This window comes from Phalangium opilio, unplaced genomic scaffold, assembly GCF_054372755.1.
Source record: "Phalangium opilio isolate 3A_F unplaced genomic scaffold, DU_Popi_V2 ptg000009l_1, whole genome shotgun sequence".
NCBI classification, from domain to species: Eukaryota; Metazoa; Arthropoda; class Arachnida; order Opiliones; family Phalangiidae; genus Phalangium; species Phalangium opilio.
Window position 1 is genome coordinate 8,859,364 of NW_028324146.1, and position 20,976 is coordinate 8,880,339.

The 20,976-nt window shown below is 38.8% G+C and overlaps 3 protein-coding genes and 1 non-coding gene across 4 annotated transcripts; 2 read left to right on the forward strand and 2 right to left on the reverse strand.

Moving 5' to 3' along the window:
* The first annotated feature begins 44 nt into the window (after positions 1-44).
* Positions 45-117, forward strand: TRNAV-CAC (transfer RNA valine (anticodon CAC)). The gene has a single exon. It is a non-coding gene; the product is annotated as a tRNA-Val (tRNA).
* Positions 118-2,771: 2,654 nt separating this feature from the next.
* LOC149713687 (uncharacterized) lies at positions 2,772-4,704 on the reverse strand. The gene is made up of 2 exons (XM_089844261.1): positions 3,102-4,704; positions 2,772-3,007 (listed from the first exon to the last, which is right to left on the reverse strand). The coding sequence occupies exons 1-2, from the start codon at positions 3,793-3,795 to the stop codon at positions 2,772-2,774; spliced, it is 930 nt and encodes a 309-aa protein (XP_089700387.1). The 5' UTR covers positions 3,796-4,704.
* A 233-nt stretch (positions 4,705-4,937) lies between these two features.
* On the reverse strand, positions 4,938-5,728 carry LOC149713688 (uncharacterized). The gene is made up of 2 exons (XM_089843920.1): positions 5,343-5,728; positions 4,938-5,270 (listed from the first exon to the last, which is right to left on the reverse strand). The coding sequence occupies exons 1-2, from the start codon at positions 5,571-5,573 to the stop codon at positions 4,974-4,976; spliced, it is 528 nt and encodes a 175-aa protein (XP_089700046.1). The 5' UTR covers positions 5,574-5,728; the 3' UTR covers positions 4,938-4,973.
* Positions 5,729-13,494: 7,766 nt separating this feature from the next.
* LOC149713689 (uncharacterized) lies at positions 13,495-14,741 on the forward strand. The gene is made up of 2 exons (XM_089843921.1): positions 13,495-13,775; positions 13,841-14,741. The coding sequence occupies exons 1-2, from the start codon at positions 13,561-13,563 to the stop codon at positions 14,457-14,459; spliced, it is 834 nt and encodes a 277-aa protein (XP_089700047.1). The 5' UTR covers positions 13,495-13,560; the 3' UTR covers positions 14,460-14,741.
* The last annotated feature ends 6,235 nt before the right edge of the window (positions 14,742-20,976 follow it).

Consider the following 20,976-nt stretch of genomic DNA (forward strand, 5'->3'; position numbering starts at 1 on the left):
GCGCTTGAATTAGCTAGATCTCTTGGAAAACTCAGTATTACCACGTATCTATGGTGTAGTGGTTATCACGTCCGCTTCACACACGGAAAGTCCCAGGTTCGAGCCCAGGTAGATACATGTTTTAACCATCGTGATTGGACATAATAATTAGTCAGATCTCTTGGAAAACTTAGACTTACCACGTGTCTGTGGTGTAGTGGTTATAATAAATATTTAACAATTATTTCACTTCACTTGGTTTAATAATGTGACATAGGTAGCATACTTTTTCCCTACTTTTAAAACCATTAAACTAAGTAATATTAGAAGTTCAACAGATTGTCAAAAAAAAAGATGTTAAAAGCCACTGTAAATGGTGCTTAAATGCCTAATATTTCCTTAATACTTCCAAATAATATTACTAAATGGCGTGAATTGATCATAGAAATGGGGTTAAAGTACACCCTAAATGATGTCTTTTTTGGCACTGGAAAATACAGCATATATGGTGTTTGAATGCACCATTATATTTCAGAGTGCAAATGTATGACGGTAAAGCAAACATAATTATTCAAAATTTAATTACATTAAGACTGAAGTGACAGATATTATATAAAAACGTCTTGGTTTGAACCAAGGCCGAAAAAACAAACGATATGTGTGAGGTTTATCAATTGACTGAAGCTTCAGATATTGAAATTTTTTTCTAGTTATTTTTATCCACTCAATCCTTAATCAATATTTAATTCAATCAACTGATTTTACTGTTAATCGATCTAGTCCCTCTAAATTAAATGAAAAAATTACATATCTACGCTTTTTCAAGAACAATTAATTTCATGATAAAATGTTTTCGGAAAATGTAATTGTTCTTGAAAAAGCGTAGATATGTAATTTTTTTATTTAATTTAGAGGGACTAGATCGATTAACAGTAAAATCAGTTGATTGAATTAAATATTGATTAAGGATTGAGTGGATAAAAATAACTAGAAAAAAATTTCAATATCTGAAGCTTCAGTCGATTGATAAACTTCACACATATCGTTTGTTTTTTCGGCCTTGGTCCAAACCAAGACGTTTTTATATAATACAGGGTGTTTCTGAAAAGTCCATCACAAATTAAGGGGCGTGTTTATGGGACCAAACTGAGCGGAAAGTACCAAAGAACATGGGGTGTACAACATTTTGTTACGGAGATATGGCCTTCCAAACATTCGCCCCTAAAACAAGGAAATATCCAAAAATGAGGAGTAACACTTAAGACCGACTAACCAGCTTGTTTAAAATTACTAGACAATTTCAATAGCCTTTAATCGAACAATTGATTTCTACCTTTACTAATCAGAAGCGTATAAATGAGTAGAAGTATGCCTACGGTGGTAATGTAAAATTAATCCCAAGTGACATGATGTTTCAAGATCTTCCCAGCACCAAGTAAAATGGTTCTGATTGAAGGGACTTTTATTAGCACAGCGTAAACAACGTTATTTTCAGGAATTAGTCCAAATGTCCACGGGCGGCATTACAAAAACGAGGCAGTCTTTCGAATGATACTTGGACATGTTGGAAGATCCCTGGCTTGTTCCTGTTATCTCAAACCGTAAAAAGCTACGCAAATCTTCATCATCACGGACAACACTCTTGTACGTTAGGTATGACCTTGAGAAAACCTAAAAGGACATCTCGAATGTATTTGAAAAACCCATCTCCAATTAAGGGGCGTGTTGTTTGTTTCCAACAGAGTAAACTCGCCCAGAGAACAATTACAATGCAGAGCCACGTTTCGGCGTTAATGGCCCACAAAGGTGGTCCCAAACAAAAGAACAAACTTTAATTTGTTTCGTTCAGTAAGTGTTTCATGTGTCAGGCATTTTTCAACGTGTAAGGGAATCATTTGTAAGACGTGCTAATGTGTGCCTTAACGCGGGTGGTGAACACTTTGAACAATTTTTGTAACTAGTTGCAATTAAATGTTAAAACTTGTCAATAAATTCATTTTCTTCGTGCATTAATCATGGCGTTTTATCTATGACACATGAAACACTTACTGAACGAAACAAATTAAAGTTTGTTCTTGTTTTTGGGACCACCTTTGTGGGCCATTAACGCCGAAACGTGGCTCTGCATTGTAATTGTTCTCTGGGCGAGTTTACTCTGTTGGAAACAAACAACACGCCCCTTAATTGGAGATGGGTTTTTCAAATACATTCGAGATGTCCTTTTAGGTTTTCTCAAGGTCATACCTAACGTACAAGAGTGTTGTCCGTGATGATGAAGATTTGCGTAGCTTTTTACGGTTTGAGATAACAGGAACAAGCCAGGGATCTTCCAACATGTCCAAGTATCATTCGAAAGACTGCCTCGTTTTTGTAATGCCGCCCGTGGACATTTGGACTAATTCCTGAAAATAACGTTGTTTACGCTGTGCTAATAAAAGTCCCTTCAATCAGAACCATTTTACTTGGTGCTGGGAAGATCTTGAAACATCATGTCACTTGGGATTAATTTTACATTACCACCGTAGGCATACTTCTACTCATTTATACGCTTCTGATTAGTAAAGGTAGAAATCAATTGTTCGATTAAAGGCTATTGAAATTGTCTAGTAATTTTAAACAAGCTGGTTAGTCGGTCTTAAGTGTTACTCCTCATTTTTGGATATTTCCTTGTTTTAGGGGCGAATGTTTGGAAGGCCATATCTCCGTAACAAAATGTTTTACACCCCATGTTCTTTGGTACTTTCCGCTCAGTTTGGTCCCATAAACACGCCCCTTAATTTGTGATGGACTTTTCAGAAACACCCTGTATAATGGCAATGATCTCGAACAGGAACGTCTTCGTCTTTAAAATCTTCGTCACAAATATGACATTTCACACAAGTTCGAGTTTCTTCTAAGTCCTCCGGAGAAAGATTCATAGGGGTATTTCGTTTTAACTCAGTTTTAATATACTCTTCATCCAATTTCAAACTTTCTAGGAAAACGTCGACTGCATCTGAACCTCGATAACAAACGGGAGCGTTTGGTCCTATAAATAAATAAACAAATAAATACATATAGATAAATATAAAAAATAATAATAAAAGTAAACGAAAGACTACAATCAAAATTAAGATATTTACCGTTAGGTCTGACAACAACATAGCTAAACCCACAGGCGACGTGTTCCTGTAATTTAGTTGTAGATGACAGTTTTGAATCTGGTAAACTAGTCTCTATTCTATTCAGAATAGATTCAAAATCGGCGTAGATGACGAATGGAACCCTTTGTTTCCATTCGATTTTCTTGAATTTAAGAACTGGTTCTTTAAATGGTAATTTTATCCTTTGGGGATCATGTACACTACACTCGGTTTCATGGTTTTCATGGTTAAACTTTGCGTTAACACCGGAAAATCGATGTAAACAATAATGGCAGTAGAACGATTGACTATGATGATTAACAAAATTTGATAACAGTCTACTCAAACCTTTAATCAGACAAAAATGTTGGTTCTTCTCGTTCATGATAAATAAAAGATTAATCCTACGTTCTTCTGGTACTTTAAAGTCACTTATGTGACGTGGGAAAACACCATCTTCATACGCGAAAATATTTATGGATAAAGTGTTTTTCTTTTCAAACGCCTTCAATTTAGATGGGTTGAAAACAAATGGAAATGTGATGTCGGAACAGTCTATAATGTTTTCATACCGTTTATAATTAGTTACACGTGTCGGATTGTCTTTAGCCGTATATAGGTGTGCTAAAACGCACCATAAAAAACATTTACCGTCGGTGGACTTTATATTAAGTGCTCCTTGAGTTTTTCTCATTTCATCCGGGAGTTCGATGTAAGTACCACCAGATAACGGGTGATATTTAGTAATATCGACTTGAAAAATTCAATATTCTGGATTTTAAATCCGATCCCCATACCTTCAAATTCTTCCATTGCTTTCGCGATCTGCTTCTCACCCTCATCAATTTGATTAGTTAACTCCTCAGGTGATATTGATGTAACAACTCTACTACGAAAATATGGATGTACTTCAACGGTTTGTCCGTCTCCCATATCACGTGTAAAGCGGGCGCGGATGACCAAGTACCATTTAATCCCATATTTTAACCGTAAACGACGCTCCAAATATTCAATAAGACAATCCTTGATGTTATGGATGAGCTTGTGTGGATCTATAATCGTTTCGGGTGGGGTGTATCGGGAACTGACGACGGCACCACCCAAAGCTTCTGCCACTTCATCATCTAAAGATACACTCTCAATTTCATTGAAATCGAGTTCCTCAAAATTTATGAAATCGTCACCACGGTTCGTTGGAGGGGTGGATAAGGGTGGGGGAGAAGTTGGGAGTATGGTGGGTTTAGGTGTTACACATGAGGGATGGATGCAAGGTGGTGTAGGTTGGATGGGGGTAGTGTGACAAATTTCAGTGGATGTTGAAGGGTGTGACAGATCATTAACTCTAGAAGATTGTGACGTGTTGGGATTAATTGACACATTTTCGTTTGTCTTTCGGTGAGTAATTGAATGACGTTTAAGACTATCTCTCCTTGTGTATGATTTGGAACAAATCTCACAACTTATGGATGTTGAAGGGTTTGATAGACTCACAGTTGCAGAACTTGATGACGTGTTGAGACTACTTGACACATTTTCGTTAGTCTTTCGATGAATAAGTGAATGACGTTTAAGATTCTCTCTCCTTGTGAATGATTTCCCACAAATTTCACAACATCAATTCATTTACATGTTTTTCCCTCACATGACGTTTTAACACATCTAACTGACTAAACTCTTTAAAACATATGGTGCAAGAAACCATTTCCCAGCGAGAGCTATGGTAATGTGGAGCTTAATAAAACTGAATGGGTTAGTGAATTTTGTGTTGGCATTTATATACAACCATTGCCTCAAGTACTTTGATAAAGATAAGAAAAATAAATACTTCATTTTCTTTTTTTATTTTTATTAATTTTTTTTTTGGCTTTGTTTTTACAAATTTTTGGCAATCACCGAATTTTCCAATTCATTATTTGTATATTGGTTTCTAGGTTTTTTAGGGTTTTTTTGGTGGTCATCCGGACGTCTTTTTTCCCGTCGCGGTGCCGTTGCACTTGATGAGGGTGACAGGTTTAGCGCGGATATTGTTGGCAATGTGGGTTCTGGGGTGGGATCCTCCATGGTGATGTTGGGATCGACTGCCACATCAACGTCTCCCTTGAAAAGGGTGAAAATGGCTTCCACCTGTTCCTCTTCCTCCTCACTCACACCAGGTGTTTGTGCATCAATCTATAAAATAATGTAGAATGGAATTTCTTAGGAAAATAAAAAAAATGTGAGGTGTAGTATAAAAGGACCTACCTTAATATAATTTCGAGACTCCGATCCCATTCGTTCAAAAATTCGGTTGATTGCGACGTGGGTGGCTAAATGGACGTCAATATACTCTTTACCATGGTTGACATCAATTTTCCGTAGAAACCAATTTTTATATTTTAAAATAATTATTTCTAACATGCGGAAAGAGATTTTCTCGTCCCGAACGCAGAATCTCAACACTTGCTTAGTCTCACTCATGTCAACTTTTTCCATGACTACGCTATTTTTTTCTTTAACTTAATCAATCAAAGAGAGAGCGGGAATGGATAACTATAGTGGAGATTCGGAGCTTTTTATATGTAAAACTCAAAACACTTGAGAAAATTGGTAAAATTTTATTTGGAGATTTATTAATTTAATAATGTTGAAAAGTGTTGACATTGTGGAGGTTGTGGATTTTTGATAAAAATGAGATTATTGGCAAAATTTTATTTGGAGATTTATTAATTTAATAATGCCGAAAGTGGTGAAATTGTGGAGGTTGTGGATTTGTGATAAAAATGAGATTATTGGCAAAATTTTATTTGGAGATTTATTAATTTAATAATGCCGAAAGTGGTGAAATTGTGGAGGTTGTGGATTTGTGATAAACTTGAGATTATTGGGAAACTTTTATTTGGAGAGTTATTGAACTTAGAGGAATTAAACCAATTTATTTATTTTATTAAAAAAGTTGATAATTGTTTTGTCTTATACAGGGCACAACAATTACTGTTTTTAGAATGATATTTACAAATAAATTCTTCGTTGTATTTATTGAGAGCACTGTACTTGGGACAGTTTTTGTCCTCCAAATTTACAACATTTCGTTCTAACAGTTTGGAGAAAATAAGACTTTTCTCCAAACCTTTTGTGTAAAAACTCGTTGACTTGGTTGAAATGAGTGACATTATATTTGATAAGTCATCAAATTCAAGTTCTCCCTCATCCCAATGTACGTTACAAATATTGCGACTGATCCACGCATTGGTTCGCTTATCCCGAATATTCAGGTTCTGGTACGGGAACGGTGCTTTGAAAAGAAAAACTTCGTTTTCCCCCGTTTCAGCTATGAGATACGCTAACTCTTTTATTATGTATTGTCCGTTTGCGCGGAGGAAATTTCCCTCAATTATACAGGACATCTTCTAAAGTAAAATTATTTTGGTATGAATAAACTCATTAAAGGGGGGATGAAGATGGAACTAAAGTAATTTTTTATCGATTTCTTTACAAAAATAGGATCAGTTTACGTAGTAAATTTGGGAAACGTATCTGAATCATTTTAAAAATCACTTCATTTTCTTCTTCACCCTCCCTTTAACCCTATCGAAGACGTTTACTTACGATATACTTACGATAATTTTAACAAGTTGATGGATGGTGTTTTTCTTCCCAGAAGTGCGTGTGTGTGTGTGTGTGTGTGTGTGATGTGGGTGCTTTTATATACTTATAATTTTCTTATCTCTTATCTTTCATTAAACTAACATTACCACTTCTCTGTATTTGTACCACTTCTCTGCATTTGTACCACTTCTCTGCATTTGTACCACTTCTCTGCATTTGTACCACTTCTCTGTATTTGTACCACTTCTCTGTATTTGTACCACTTCTCTGTATTTGTACCACTTCTCTGTATTTGTACCACTTCTCTGTATTTATCAATGCTTTTCAACGCCATTTTGTCCCAACCTCCACAAAACCTACACAACCTCCACAACCTCCACAACCTCCCAACCTCCACAACCTCCACAACCTCCGCGCAATGATCTCGGACGCCCATTGTACCTCTACTCCCCTGTGTGATCCGATTGGGTCAAGATGGCCCCGAGCCCCGTAGGACTGGCATCCACATAAATGGTGGTGGTTTTGGAATGATCGTAATAGGACAAGATCATGTAATTTTCCAAGTGACCCCTTAAGATGCTTAACGCGTGTGTATGTGCATCGGTCCAGTTCCACTCCACCCCCTTTTTGGTGAGCTGACGCAGAGGTAGCGTGACTTCAGAAAAGCGGGGAACAAAACGGGAGCAATAAGTAGCCAGACCTAACAGACTGCGTATCTCGTCCGGAGAGGAGGGAGTCGCAAGGGCGCGAACCGAGCGAACCTTCGTCGGGTGGAGGGAGATACCAGCCCTGCCGAAAACGTGGCCATAAAACGCGAGTGCGGGCTGGCGAAATTCACATTTGGCCGAATTAAGAGTGATATTATGGGCGGTGAGGCGATAAGACTTTGGCTAGCGCAATATCATGATCTTCATATCCGAATCCATAGACGAGCAGGTCGTCCGAAACGTTGAGAGATTGCGCAATGTCTTGGATAATGAAGTAGATAGCATGATGGAATATCTCCGTGGCGGAACAGATTCCGAAACTCAATCGTTTGTATCTGTAGAGCACGCGATGCGTGCTGAACGTGGTAATGTCACGCGAAGACTCATGCAATACGAGCTGATGATAGCCCTTATTAAGGTCTAATTTTGAGAAGACGGTGGCTCCGTTTAGCTTCTGTAGGACATTTTCGATGGTGGGCATGACGTGTCTGACGCGATCGATCGCAGTATTGGGAATCCGCATGTCGACGCAAAGGCGAATGCGTTTAATGGTGTCTTTCTTGTGTGTGGGTACCTGTGATGGTGTGGTGTGCTTAACGACAAGTACAGCCGGTGAAACCCACGTACTCTGTCCAGTGACAGGTTCAATGATGTCATCCTTTAGGAGCTGTGATAGTTCGTCTTCAAGGGCTGCTCGAAGGTGAAAAGGTATTCTGCGATGTGGTTGAGCGACTGGTTTCATAGATTCATCTATGGCAAGCTTAATCTCGACATCCTTAATCTTGCCTAGGCCGCTAAAGAGACTCGGGTACTTATTCGTAATGTCCTGTGTACTAAGGAAGTGAACAGTGTGTTGACGTTGCTCAGGTGGGTTGACTAACTTTAGTTCCTTCAGACTTGGATAACCCAATATGAACGGCGAAGTAGGACTATAGTCGGTGGTTACGTGAAAATAGCCATGGGTTAGTGCGTTTGTAGTCTTGATGGTGGTGCCGAATTTTCCTAGCAGTCGTAGAGGCGTGTCCGACCCATATGGGTATATTTTTACCGCTGATGGTTGCAGTGGCGGTGGATCGTGAAGTGTTTCATAGGTTTGTTGTGTCATCAGGTTGACACTAGCACCAGTATCCATGAGGAAAGTGACAACTGTCTCGCCAGTGGTGACAACGACAAGTGGTAACGAGGCGGTTACCTCGTCTCTTCCATGTATAGTGAACAAAAATTCATCTTCATCGTCATCCTGTGGTGAAACGGCGTAATCGCCATTTGTGGCGCCAGCCAGTGCATTTACCCTAGAAGGCTGATTACGTGTTGGGGCGTGTGACTGGCTGTGGTTTCTCGGCGGAGCCGATCGCGAGCGTGGTATGTTGGATGCAGAACGACACACCCTACTGAAGTGATTCAGACGGCCGCATATGTTACACGTTTTACCCGTTGCCGGACAAGGTGACTTGGTATGGGGATAACCACCTCCACATAACCCACATGTTCTGGGTGACGATGGTTGATTGTGTAGCGTTAAAATTAAAAATAAACCATATAGCTAGTTGAAAATAGTACAATATATATAAAATAATTAAAAAGGTAAAGCAAATAATAAAATTCTATACAATCAAAGTGGTTCTGCGTCGGCTTAAGACGGCGACGGACTTCTTGGGGCCTCCGGCTGGGTGTTCTTTGGCCAGGGAATTCTCAGCACTGGACCTCCTTTTATTTATCAACCCTTTTACCAAACCTATACAATAGCACGACGCACATCTTAGTCCTACCTTAAATTCTATCTTTAAAATATAACACTCCTATGCTAAAACCGTTTACCTGGGTGCCAATACTATAGTAATGTATAAAAGTAAAAGGGGGTCAAAGGGTAAAAATAATTGAACTATGGCGACAGTGAGTCGGATTTAAAGAAAAGAGAAGAAAGGTGCGCGATGTTGGCGACAGTGAGTCGGACCAAAATATAAAAGAGTAAGAAGAAAGGTGCGCGACTTTATGGCGCGAGGAAACAAGGCATTGGCAGTGGTCGAAGGGTTCAAGAAGATCGGTGGACTGATAAGAAAATCAGTAGATGACCATGACCGTGGGATACACTAGTGGTACCCTGGTTATAGTAAAACTGGGGGGAACGTAAAATTTTGAAAGAAGAAGAAAAAGGTAAAGAGAAAAGGAGAGTTGGTCCTGAGACTTCAAAAGAAGCAGTCACCTTCTAGCTGACTCCAAAAACGAAATAGAAGAAATGAAGACTGAAGTCGAAAAGGCCCACGAGGACAAAATCTAGAAGTTCTCCTAGTGAACGATAACCGACCGTCGGAGAACAAGATAGTGTGAAAGAACTATTCCGACCAGGAAAAACGTTAAGTACTTTTAACATTAGTAATAATGAATGGAAGTCGCACTGTAAATAATTTGACCCTAAAATGTAAATAATTACCCTTCAATAATTAAACTTAAAAAGGTCTGGCAACCAAAACGCGTAAAATGAGAAGCAATATTGATAAATATCAATAAATAAATTAAATTTAATAATAATCTAATTAAAATCCCCTAGACAATAAACGAGCCATTAATAGTAAATAAATAAATACATTAACCCTAAAAGATATAGATGTGTGTCTCGCTACCCCCACCCATTTCACAGGTACGCGAGGAGTCCCGGGCCAAACAGGCGTTTTATAGGGCTGGAGGCACTAAAGGTAGGTCGCCCGTCGCTATAAAAATGGGGGTCCGTCCTGGATCACTTTGATTGACAATTTAAGAACGCGAATTATGTACTAAATTTGGTACTTTAAACTGTTAGGAAGACAAATGAGATAGGAGTAGTAGTAACGAATATCCGAACCAATTACGTGAATGAAACAAATACAAACGTTCATATTGTGCGTTGCTAAAAATGATTTACAGGTTGCTTTCATGTGATTGATTTATCACCCTCATTTGAAAACAAATACTAGGCGCAAGTTTACTAATAGGAGGGCAGAGTTCTTGAGTTCAATTGCCTTATAGTCGATTGAAATACAAAAAAAAAGTACTTTATGAACCCCTATAGTAGGTTTGATTCTGCGCTATTAATTGCTCAAAAGGTGTTAAGACAGGACCGGTATATAAACCGTTCCCAAAAAAACGCAAAACCCAACTCAACGTCTTCCGCAGGTTTAAAAATTTCCAACAATATGGCACAAAATACCAGTAACCCAAATTCCACCCCAAATTCGAGAAGTACTTCCCCAATTAGAATTGGTAATAGTGGAATAGGTTCGACTGGTGTGGCCCAAGGCGGCATCACTCAAAGTAATATATCACAGCCTAATCAAAATACTCAAAATGTTCAAAGTGGGCAGAATAGCCAAAGCGGTAATACCACACTTAGTAATGTACCCGCGACTAACACAGCTGTTAACATGACCCAAATCCCCACTGATGTTTTAACGAATCTCATGAAACGCCTAGATGACACGGCGAAAACACAACAACAACAACAATTACTAATTCAAACCTTATTAGCTAATCAAGCTTCGAACGTAAATCCGAACAGTGCTAATGCACCTCCACCTCAAATGAATGCGGCCCCGATAGTTAATAGTAACGCGGTAGCTCCAAATTTTAATTCAAACTTAAATCAAACTAGTGGTGTTCAAAATCAAATAAATAATGTACCCCAATCGGGTTACAATCCTCAGAATTCTTTGAATACCCCAATATCTGCTGCCGCCCAACCTCCTTCGATAGGGCCAATTCAAACTAATCAAATACCTCCCATGACCTCAGGATCTAGTGTGAGTAATTTACCTGCATCAAATCAAACCTTTGTGAATGGTCCCTCATTCTTGTGGCAAACCCCCTTACCAACACCAACTTATCTAGGGAAACCATCAGACCCTGGCCCAAAACAATTTCTGCGTAGAGCAAAACAAATGCTCATGACTAATAATGTACAAGAGCGAGAATTTATTCATAGTTGGATACCTTCTATGCTCCAAGGGCCAGCTCAAGATTGGTTTTATTTAGAACAACCCTTCAGGGACTGGGATCATTTTGAGTTAAAGATTAGCGAAGCCTTTGACAGACCGTCTAATGACGATTTCATACAAGACAAAATCGCGGAAAGAATGCAAAAACCACGCGAAACTGTGTGCGAATTTTTAGACGTAATGCAAAAATTATTCGGCCAATTAAATACTCCTCCAACTCTTAGCGAACAAATTCGTAAAATAAGACGGAACATGAGGCCTGAGATTAGAATGCATTTAGAAAGGCACAGTTATACTTCGCTACGCGATTTTACAGACCATGCCGAAACCACTGAAAGAATTGAAAGGGCTAAGCAAAAGCAAGAGAGTATTGAACCCCCTGTGGCGGTCAACCCAGCCCCTCAAAAATCAAACGTCAATAAACCTGTCACTAACGCGCCAGGTAGACCAAAAGATCGGCCAAGTAACCCTCCTCGACCGTCGTGTTCGCACTGCAGATGACAAGGTCATGTTCGGAATGATTGCTGGTTTAGAAATAGCGAACCTCCGAGAAACAGGCGAAATTTTGCTAATGCGGAACCATACAATCCCCGTCTAACGGTAATTGTAACCAAATCGGGCATAGATCGGACTCTTGCCCCGAAAAAGACGAACAAAGAACGTCGGGAAACGGAGGAGCGGGCAACTCGCAAGGGGTCGGGATGCCGCCCGCATCTCAGCACTAAAACATAAAAGCCCCGCGAACACGGATAAAACATTAAAAAAAGAGAGTCCCAATTTTACTAATATTTTAAAGGGTGGCCAAGATTTTCTTGACATTTACTTAGATAAAATTCCGTGTGTCGCGTTTGTGGACTCAGGTTCAACACATACAATAATAAATAGTCAATTAAAACCCCTACTACAAAAATTAGGATATAAAACTAATAAAAACATAATAGCATTAAAACAAACCGACGGTAGTCTATTAGCCACCGAAGGTTCAGTAAAATTACCCTTTTGTTTACCACGGAAACAAATAGAATTCGAAGCAATTTATTCTTCTGATACAGTGTATCCATGCATCCTTGGAAAGGATTTATTAAAAGCAACTGGCATGATCATAAACCATGGTCTTGGCCATTTAAAGTGGCATGATGACTTCAATGAATCGGAAAACATCCCGGTCATTAAGTTTAAATCTAGTCACGAAACAGAGCCCACAACGGGAGTTAGTAATTCATTAGCCTATTCAAAACAATATACAGATTATGACGGCATTAAAACTGCATTGGATGCCGTGGATGCACTGGATAACGAACAAAAACAAGGTTTAGAAACTTTAGTAAACCAATATAAATCTATATTCTCAACTATCCCCGGTAGAACTTCTCGCGTAGAACATTATATCGATGTGGGCGATCATCTGCCCATATCTTGTCCACCGTACCGGTATTCACCGGCAAAAAGGGAAATAATAGACGAACTTATTGATGACAGGATCAGCAAAGGTATCGTAGAGCCCTGCAAAAGCCCGTGGGCAAGCCCCGTGCTTCTAGTTAGGCAGAAAGAAAACAAAAACCGGTTATGCATCGATTATAGAAAAATTAACTCAATCACGCGAAAAGACGCCTATCCCCTACCGAGAATAGACGACATTTTAGATTCAATTCATAAACCAAAATTTATAACTACCCTGGACATGCGCTCAGCGTATCATCAAGTTCCATTACATAGACATCACCGGGATGTGGCTGCTTTCGTATCCCACCGCGGATTATTTAGACCCACGGTAATGATGTTTGGGTTAACCGGAGCACCAGCCACATTCCAAAGGATGGTAAATAATATATTTTTAGACTTATCAGAACATGGGGTATGCGCGTACTTAGATGATCTTATCATAGCATCGAGTGACTTTAAAACACACCTTATACCCTCTTCACACGAGGCATAAAAAGCAGGTTTAATAAGCTAAAGTTTGTTTCATAAACTATGGTTAGTGTTTCACACGGAAAAGATTTTTAAACCGAGTTTAGCTAAACTGAAGTTAGGCTTGTTTAATAAACCAGCGAAGTCTAGCGGTTAACCTTTTCTTTCCGGGTTTGGGTCAATTTTTTTCGCGTAGTCTGCTTACCTTTCTCCAAACATTAGGCCTAACGACGGCCAATTTGAAAAGTCAAGGCGTACTACTACTCGCGTTGTTTTTAAGAACTAAATATGAGTGAAAAGACATTATCAACTAGACAATCGTGGACCGAACCGGAAACTCGGTGTGTATTAGATATCTGGCAGGATTATTTGCCAAAGCTGAGAGCTGCAAGAAGAAAAGCCAAATGTTTTGACATAATGGCGAAAGAGCTACAGAAGCGCAGAGTAATACGAACTGGGGCTCAAATAAAGACTAAAATAGACAATCTTACCAAGAAATACAGGTAATTTCGTCCACCTTGATTACATAATGTTTTTGTAAAAAAATCATATATATTAAATGATAAAGGGAAATTAAACAAACTCTCAAAACTGGATCAAGTCCCCCACGTTGGCAGTATTACTCTTCAGTTCACAAAATTCTTGGTCGCCTCCCAGCAAATAATCCAGATTTGATTGACGAGTCGCTTGAGGAACCAATGGATGTGGAAAAAGTCCCTAAAACAACTGATAACCCATCCCATTACAATGCTCATGACGTCATGGTTGATAATAACGGAAATGAATTTTTAATTGAGGAATCAAATCTGGACAGTAACATTCCATCACTTTTGTCGCAAGACATTCAAATACATGAATTTCCAAAGGATTTGGTAGACGAAGGAGTCTCTTCTTCCGCACTCTCTGAGGCTGGCCCAAGCCAAACCCAAGAAGTTGAACCTCAGAGTGATAAAAGTTCAATGGCCTCAAAGAATAAGAAACGAGGACCCAAAAAATCAAGAAGTAACTCATTCCAAGAAATGATCGCCATTCAAAAGGATCTATTTTCTAAATTTGAAGAAAGTCGACGAGACGAAAATGAATTTTCAAAACAGCAACTGTCCCTTCAAGAAAGGTCTTTGGAACTCCAACAAAGAATGGTTGCGGCAATGGAAAAAATGTTTACCAAGACTAGCACAGAGCCGTAGCGTTCGGTTTTTTTTTAATTCTTCACACGTTTCTAGATTTATTGAAATATATTTCATCTCATCACTAAATGCTGCCTTTCGAATGAACAGTTTTAAGCAAACATATCCGAAAAAGTAAAAAAAAATTCGAGTTTTTGAACAATTGCCAAAATCAAATTCTATGAAAATGAGGGCGTGTGGCTGTTCGTAGATATACCATGATAATTTTTTGGTTTTGATTCTGCTGATGTCTGACATAATGCAGCCCGCTCTTTCTTCAATCCAAAAAAACACGGAAGATTGATTTTCCTATTAATTATATTTATTTAATATTTCCTATTAAAAGGATTGACGATTCATAACCCGGGGGTCGTAGCCTAAATTTGGCTTCTCTGATTAGGCTTCGCCCCGGGTAATGAATCCCTTAAATATTTTTTAACCATTTCTTGTGTTGCAAATGAAGTGTTTTGGATTGAAGTATATTATACAAAGCGGCAAAGCTAAAGTTTAAACATACCTATTCTGTATGAATGGCAAATATTGAGAAATTTTCCCTTTTTTTTTTGTATTTATCGCAAAATTCATTCAGACTTCTCAAAGATAGTTTTCAGACATCGAGGACTCGCACTAAACATACCAGGAGGCCTGGCCTCCTTTTGTAAATCATATGAATCCTCCACATCTGAAGACACTCGCTGCCATTTCGTACATGAATATTTCTCAAACGTGTTTGTTAGTTTTTAAAATAGTTTTCTATATTTATTAAATACTTTGAATAATTCATAAGTTACAAAGGAATATTTGTACTGAGACTAGACAGTAATATTCAAAATATATTTATATTTGTTTGACTTTTTGCGCAGTCACTATAATAAAACTCTACGAGGAACATTAGCCCAAAAATATTTTTTTAAAACTTCTCTTACGTCGTCACCATTTTCAGTAGACCACAGGTTTTCATCACCAGGTTGATCTTCCATCTCTCTATCATCTAAAATGTCAACCATCCAATTCTGATTGAATGAATCGTGTAGATCTTCACATAAGTTTTTCAAGATGCAGCATGTTATAATTATGCTATTTACGTTCGCAATATCCAAATCTATTCGTTTGTTAACAATACGGAATCTTGCTTTTAGGCGGCCAAAACTATTTTCCACAATTCTTCTAGCACTGCTGAGACAATAGTTGAAGTGTGATTCTTGAGGTGGTAGATCAGCACCATCGGGATAAGGTTTTATTAGATGTTTTGTTAAAGGGAAAGCGGAATCTGCTAGAATGAACGTTGAGAGTTCTGTGCCTCCAACATTTCTCTTGTATTCATCCATCTTTCCATTTGCTATTAGTTTTCCAAGAGATGAACTTCTATATATATAGCCATCGTTACATTTCCCGGGTGATCCAACATTTATGTATAAAAACTTGTAGTTATGATCCGCAACAGCAAACAAAACCACGCTGTTCCAGCCTTTATAATTATGATAATCTATCGCGTGTTCAACAGGAGCAGATACTGGTATATGACAACCATCGATTGCGCCAATAGCCATTGGGACGTGCAAAGCTGCTTCAAATTTGGTAGCCGCATCTTTTAGCTCTTCGTAATTTTGAGGAAAATGAATGTGTTTTTTCCATAATATATCCACAACAGCGTCGCAAAATTCCGTGACCAATCGGCACACTGTAGAAATCCCAATGCCAAACAGTTCGGAAACAATTCGGTATTCGCAACATGATGCTAACTTAAAAATTGCCGCTGCTACCCGCATTGGAACGGGAATTGATTTTCTCATCGTCGTGTCTTCCTTGATTAATCTAAACACAAATCATGTTTAGAAACTTTTGTGGTGTGAACATTAAAATTCTATTACCTGTCATTGAGAGATTCGCAAATATAGTCAAATGTGCTTCTTTTTATATGAAAGTGGAGCTTGAAATGATTGTCTGGAAGATTTGGCAACACATCCTCCCACCAAGAGGGCAAATTTAACCTGAGTGACCAAGGCCTACTTTCCCGTTTCAGCTGCATTCTCATAGCGAAAGTGGAGCTATTAGTCATTACGAGTTGCTGAATTTGACATTTCCTTTTTCGCACTCGTCGTAAATTAGACCTACACTGTTCTAATTTTAAATTCACACTTTCAAATTCGATGCTTAAAGCTATAAAGCACACCCATTCGTTTAATCCTCGCCGATCAGCCATTTATTCGAGAAGAAAAGTCGTAGGTACCTAGGTGGAGGCACACTCTGCGAATTTTCATCACTTTGGCGGGAAATTTAAATTTCGTGTGAAATCGTTCGTTTTAAGCCTTTTAAACCGACTAAAAACTTTGGCTTAATTTAAACCAATGATGGCTTAAAATAAACAAACTATGGCTTATTTTGAGTACGTGTGAAGAGGGTATTACAACCTTGGAAGAAGTTTTCAATAGACTAATGAAAGAAGGATTAACCGTAAGCGCGGCTAAAACTCAATTTTGTAAGAAACAGTGCCAAATATTGGGGCATATTGTTTCTGAAGACGGTGTTTAAGTAGATCCGGACAAAACGTCATCAATGTCAGAGTTCCCCGCCCCTGAAAATCTCCGACAGTTGCGGCGGTTTTTAGGAATGGCGAGTTACTATCGAAGGTTCATCGAGAACTTTTCAAAGATAGCCAGCCCGTTAAATAGCCTATTGAAAAACGATACACCTTGGAGATGACAGACGAACAGGAGACAGCTTTTAATCTCCTTAAAGAAAAGCTCTCGACCGCTCCTATTCTGAGTTCGCCCGATTATTGTTACCCCTTCCAAATTCATTCGGACGCGTCCCGATGTGGACTAGGCGCGGTCCTTTCACAAAAGATTGACGGTAAGAAGCGTGTAATCCAATACGCGAGTCGATCTCTAAGTGCTGCTGAACAAAAATACTCAACAACTGTGAGGGAATGTCTAGCTGTAGTTTGGGCGGTCGAAAAGTTTAGACCATACATTGAGGGTACAACTTTCGAAGTTTTCACCGATCATAGCGCCATCAGATGGTTACATTCAGCGCCCGATCCAACCGGCAAGTTTGCCCGTTGGAACGCGCGACTACAAGCTTTCGATTTTAATATCACCCATGTTCCCGGTAAAGACAACATAGTGGCAGACGCCCTATCCCGCATTCCAGAAACCGAGGGTGCAGTAGCAGTGCTTAGAGGTGACCCGGTGATATCTGAACCCGTGATTGTTAAATTCGATCACGAAGAAATAATTACCGCTCAAAGAAACGACAATCTTTTAGGTCCATTAATTTGCTATTTAGAGGAAGATAACCTTCCCGATGAAAAATCAACAAGGGACTTTGTGCAACGCAATGCCCCGCTATGTGAAATTAGAGATGAAATACTCTTTAAAGACGTGGGAAAAGTTATAGCAAACGATAACATGAAAATTTTAGTTCCTAAATCGTTAAAGGCTCGTGTCTTGTACCTCTGTCACGATATACCTTCAGCCGGGCATTTAGGAATAAAGAAAACACTAAAACGAGTTCAATCCCAATTCACCTGGGCTGGACTCACCCACGATGTAACAAAATATGTCAAATCATGTGACAAGTGCCAAGCGCACAAAATCCCACCAATAGCCCCAGCTGGACTGATGAAGCCCAGCGATATCAAAGATCCCTGGGAAGTTATTTCCATAGATTTAAAAGGTCCCTTCCCAAGGAGTAAGAGAGGCTATAAATATATTCTAGTTATCACCGATTATCTTACTAAATGGGTGGAAATATTCCCTTTAAGAACGGCGTCAGCCAAACCTATTGTTAATCACCTTGTCGATGACGTGTTTTCACGCTTTGGCCTACCTTCCTGCGTTGTAAGCGATAATGGCTCATCCTTTTGCAACAAACTGTTTAAAAAGGTTTTCGAGAAGCTTCAGGTGAAACAAAGATTCACCTCATTATACGCGCCGCAGAGTAATGGGTTAGTGGAAAGGTACAACCGTACAATAGGTACAATGATAGCCACATTCATAAATGAGGATGACCATAGAGACTGGGATAGATATCTACAACAGTTTGCTATGGCCATTCGCACTTGTCCACAAGAATCGACGGGACACACCCCAGCCGATCTTATGTTTGGGAGAAATATTAGGACCGCGACAAGTTTAATAACTGAGAAAAATCCGGATCACTACGCGGACCCAGAAGTTGAAAACATTTATAGTTTGAGGGTTATCTCCCGACTGAAAGAAGCCTTGGAGAGCGCGCGAAACGCGATTAGAAAATCCCAAACTAGGCAAAAATCGTACTACGATAAACGCCATCGCGATTTTGAATTTAATGAAGGTGACTTAGTGGTTAGAAACACCCATCACCAATCTAAGCCGTAGATTCCTACGCGACTAAGCTAACTGAAAAGTTTGACGGTCCATTCCGTATAGAGGAGAAACTATCGCCACACACGTATAGGCTAAAAACGCTCCAAAACAAACCCCTAAAGGGAATGTACAAGGTGTCGAATCTAAAGCCATACATTGAGCGAAATGACTTAAACCTGCGAGATGACGATCTTGACAGTTCCGCAAATGAAGTTAGCATAGATGATAACCCACCCGAGGCCGAAGACGACCCCGTACAAAAGGTTAAAAGAAAATTAAGACCTCGAGACCCTGCCACGGGCCGAGTTTAGCGCAATTGAGCTCAAGAAATAAATGTTAAATAAAATAAAATAAAATAAAATAATAATAATAATACAAATGATAATAGTAAAAAGAAAACTAATAATAAATAAACCACACGCATATTTTATTTTTATTTTTTTGTTTCTAGCTAGGCCTACTTCAACTTAATCGATAATAAATCGTAATTTGGTGCACCTGTAAATAGTTTGATGTTGCGTAACATGTTTGATGAACGTTTTGATTTCATTCACTTTTTGGTATTGAAAGATTTTTAAATTTGTCTCTTTTTTTTGGAATTGTTTTTGTTTGTGGGTATCAATTGGGTTAATTCGTAAGGGTCTCACGGGACGTATCGACTTAAAACGGGGGAGAGATAAAGCGTTAAAATTAAAAATAAACCATATAGCTAGTTGAAAATAGTACAATATATATAAAATAGTTAAAAAGGTAAAGCAAATAATAAAATTCTATACAATCAAAGTGGTTCTGCGTCGGCTTAAGACGGCGACGGACTTCTTGGGGCCTCCGGCTGGGTGTTCTTTGGCCAGGGAATTCTCAGTACTGGACCTCCTTTTATTTATCAACCCTTTTACCAAACCTATACAATAGCACGACGCACATCTTAGTCCTACCTTAAATTCTATCTTTAAAATATAACACTCCTATGCTAAAACCGTTTACCTGGTTGCCAATACTGTAGTAATGTATAAAAGTAAAAGGGGGTCAAAGGGTAAAAATAATTGAACTATGGCGACAGTGAGTCGGATTTAAAGAAAAGAGAAGAAAGGTGCGCGATGTTGGCGACAGTGAGTCGGACCAAAATATAAAAGAGTAAGAAGAAAGGTGCGCGACTTTATGGCGCGAGGAAACAAGGCATTGGCAGTGGTCGAAGGGTTCAAGAAGATCGGTGGACTGATAAGAAAATCAGTAGAGGAGAAGGCTGACCACGACCGTGGGATACACTAGTGGTACCCTGGTTATAGTAAAACTGGGGGGAACGTAAAATTTTGAAAGAAGAAGAAAAAGGTAAAGAGAAAAGGAGAGTTGGTCCTGAGACTTCAAAAGAAGCAGTCACCTTCTAGCTGACTCCAAAAACGAAATAGAAGAAATGAAGACTGAAGTCGAAAAGGCCCACGAGGACAAAATCTAGAAGTTCTCCTAGTGAACGATAACCGACCGTCGGAGAACAAGATAGTGTGAAAGAACTATTCCGACCAGGAAAAACGTTAAGTACTTTTAACATTAGTAATAATGAATGGAAGTCGCACTGTAAATAATTTGACCCTAAAATGTAAATAATTACCCTTCAATAATTAAACCTAAAAAGGTCTGGCAACCAAAACGCGTAAAATGAGAAACAATATTGATAAATATCATTAAATAAATTAAACTTAACAATAATCTAATTAAAATCCCCTAGACAATAAACGAGCCATTAATAGTAAATAAATAAATACATTAACCCTAAAAGATATAGATGTGTGTCTCGCTACCCCCACCCATTTCACAGGTACGCGAGGAGTCCCGGGCCAAACAGGCGTTTTATAGGGCTGGAGGCACTAAAGGTAGGTCGCCCGTCGCTATAAAAATGGGGGTCCGTCCTGGATCACTTTGATTGACAATTTAAGAACGCGAATTATGTACTAAATTTGGTACTTTAAACTGTTAGGAAGACAAATGAGATAGGAGTAGTAGTAACGAATATCCGAACCAATTACGTGAATGAAACAAATACAAACGTTCATATTGTGCGTTGCTAAAAATGATTTACAGGTTGCTTTCATGTGATTGATTTATCACCTTAATTTGAAAACAAATACTAGGCGCAAGTTTACTAATAGGAGGGCAGAGTTCTTGAGTTCAATTGCCTTATAGTCGATTGAAAT

Coding starts and splice junctions, on each gene's coding strand:
- LOC149713687 (XM_089844261.1), bottom strand. CDS start 3,795: ATGAGAAAAACTCAAGGAGCACTTAATATAAAGTCCACCGACGGTAAA. Junction 3,008..3,101: donor TGTTGTTGTCAGACCTAACG/GTAAATATCTTA, acceptor ATTTATTTATAG/GACCAAACGCTCCCGTTTGT.
- LOC149713689 (XM_089843921.1), top strand. CDS start 13,561: ATGAGTGAAAAGACATTATCAACTAGACAATCGTGGACCGAACCGGAA. Junction 13,776..13,840: donor AATCTTACCAAGAAATACAG/GTAATTTCGTCC, acceptor TAAATGATAAAG/GGAAATTAAACAAACTCTCA.
- LOC149713688 (XM_089843920.1), bottom strand. CDS start 5,573: ATGGAAAAAGTTGACATGAGTGAGACTAAGCAAGTGTTGAGATTCTGC. Junction 5,271..5,342: donor AGTCTCGAAATTATATTAAG/GTAGGTCCTTTT, acceptor ATTATTTTATAG/ATTGATGCACAAACACCTGG.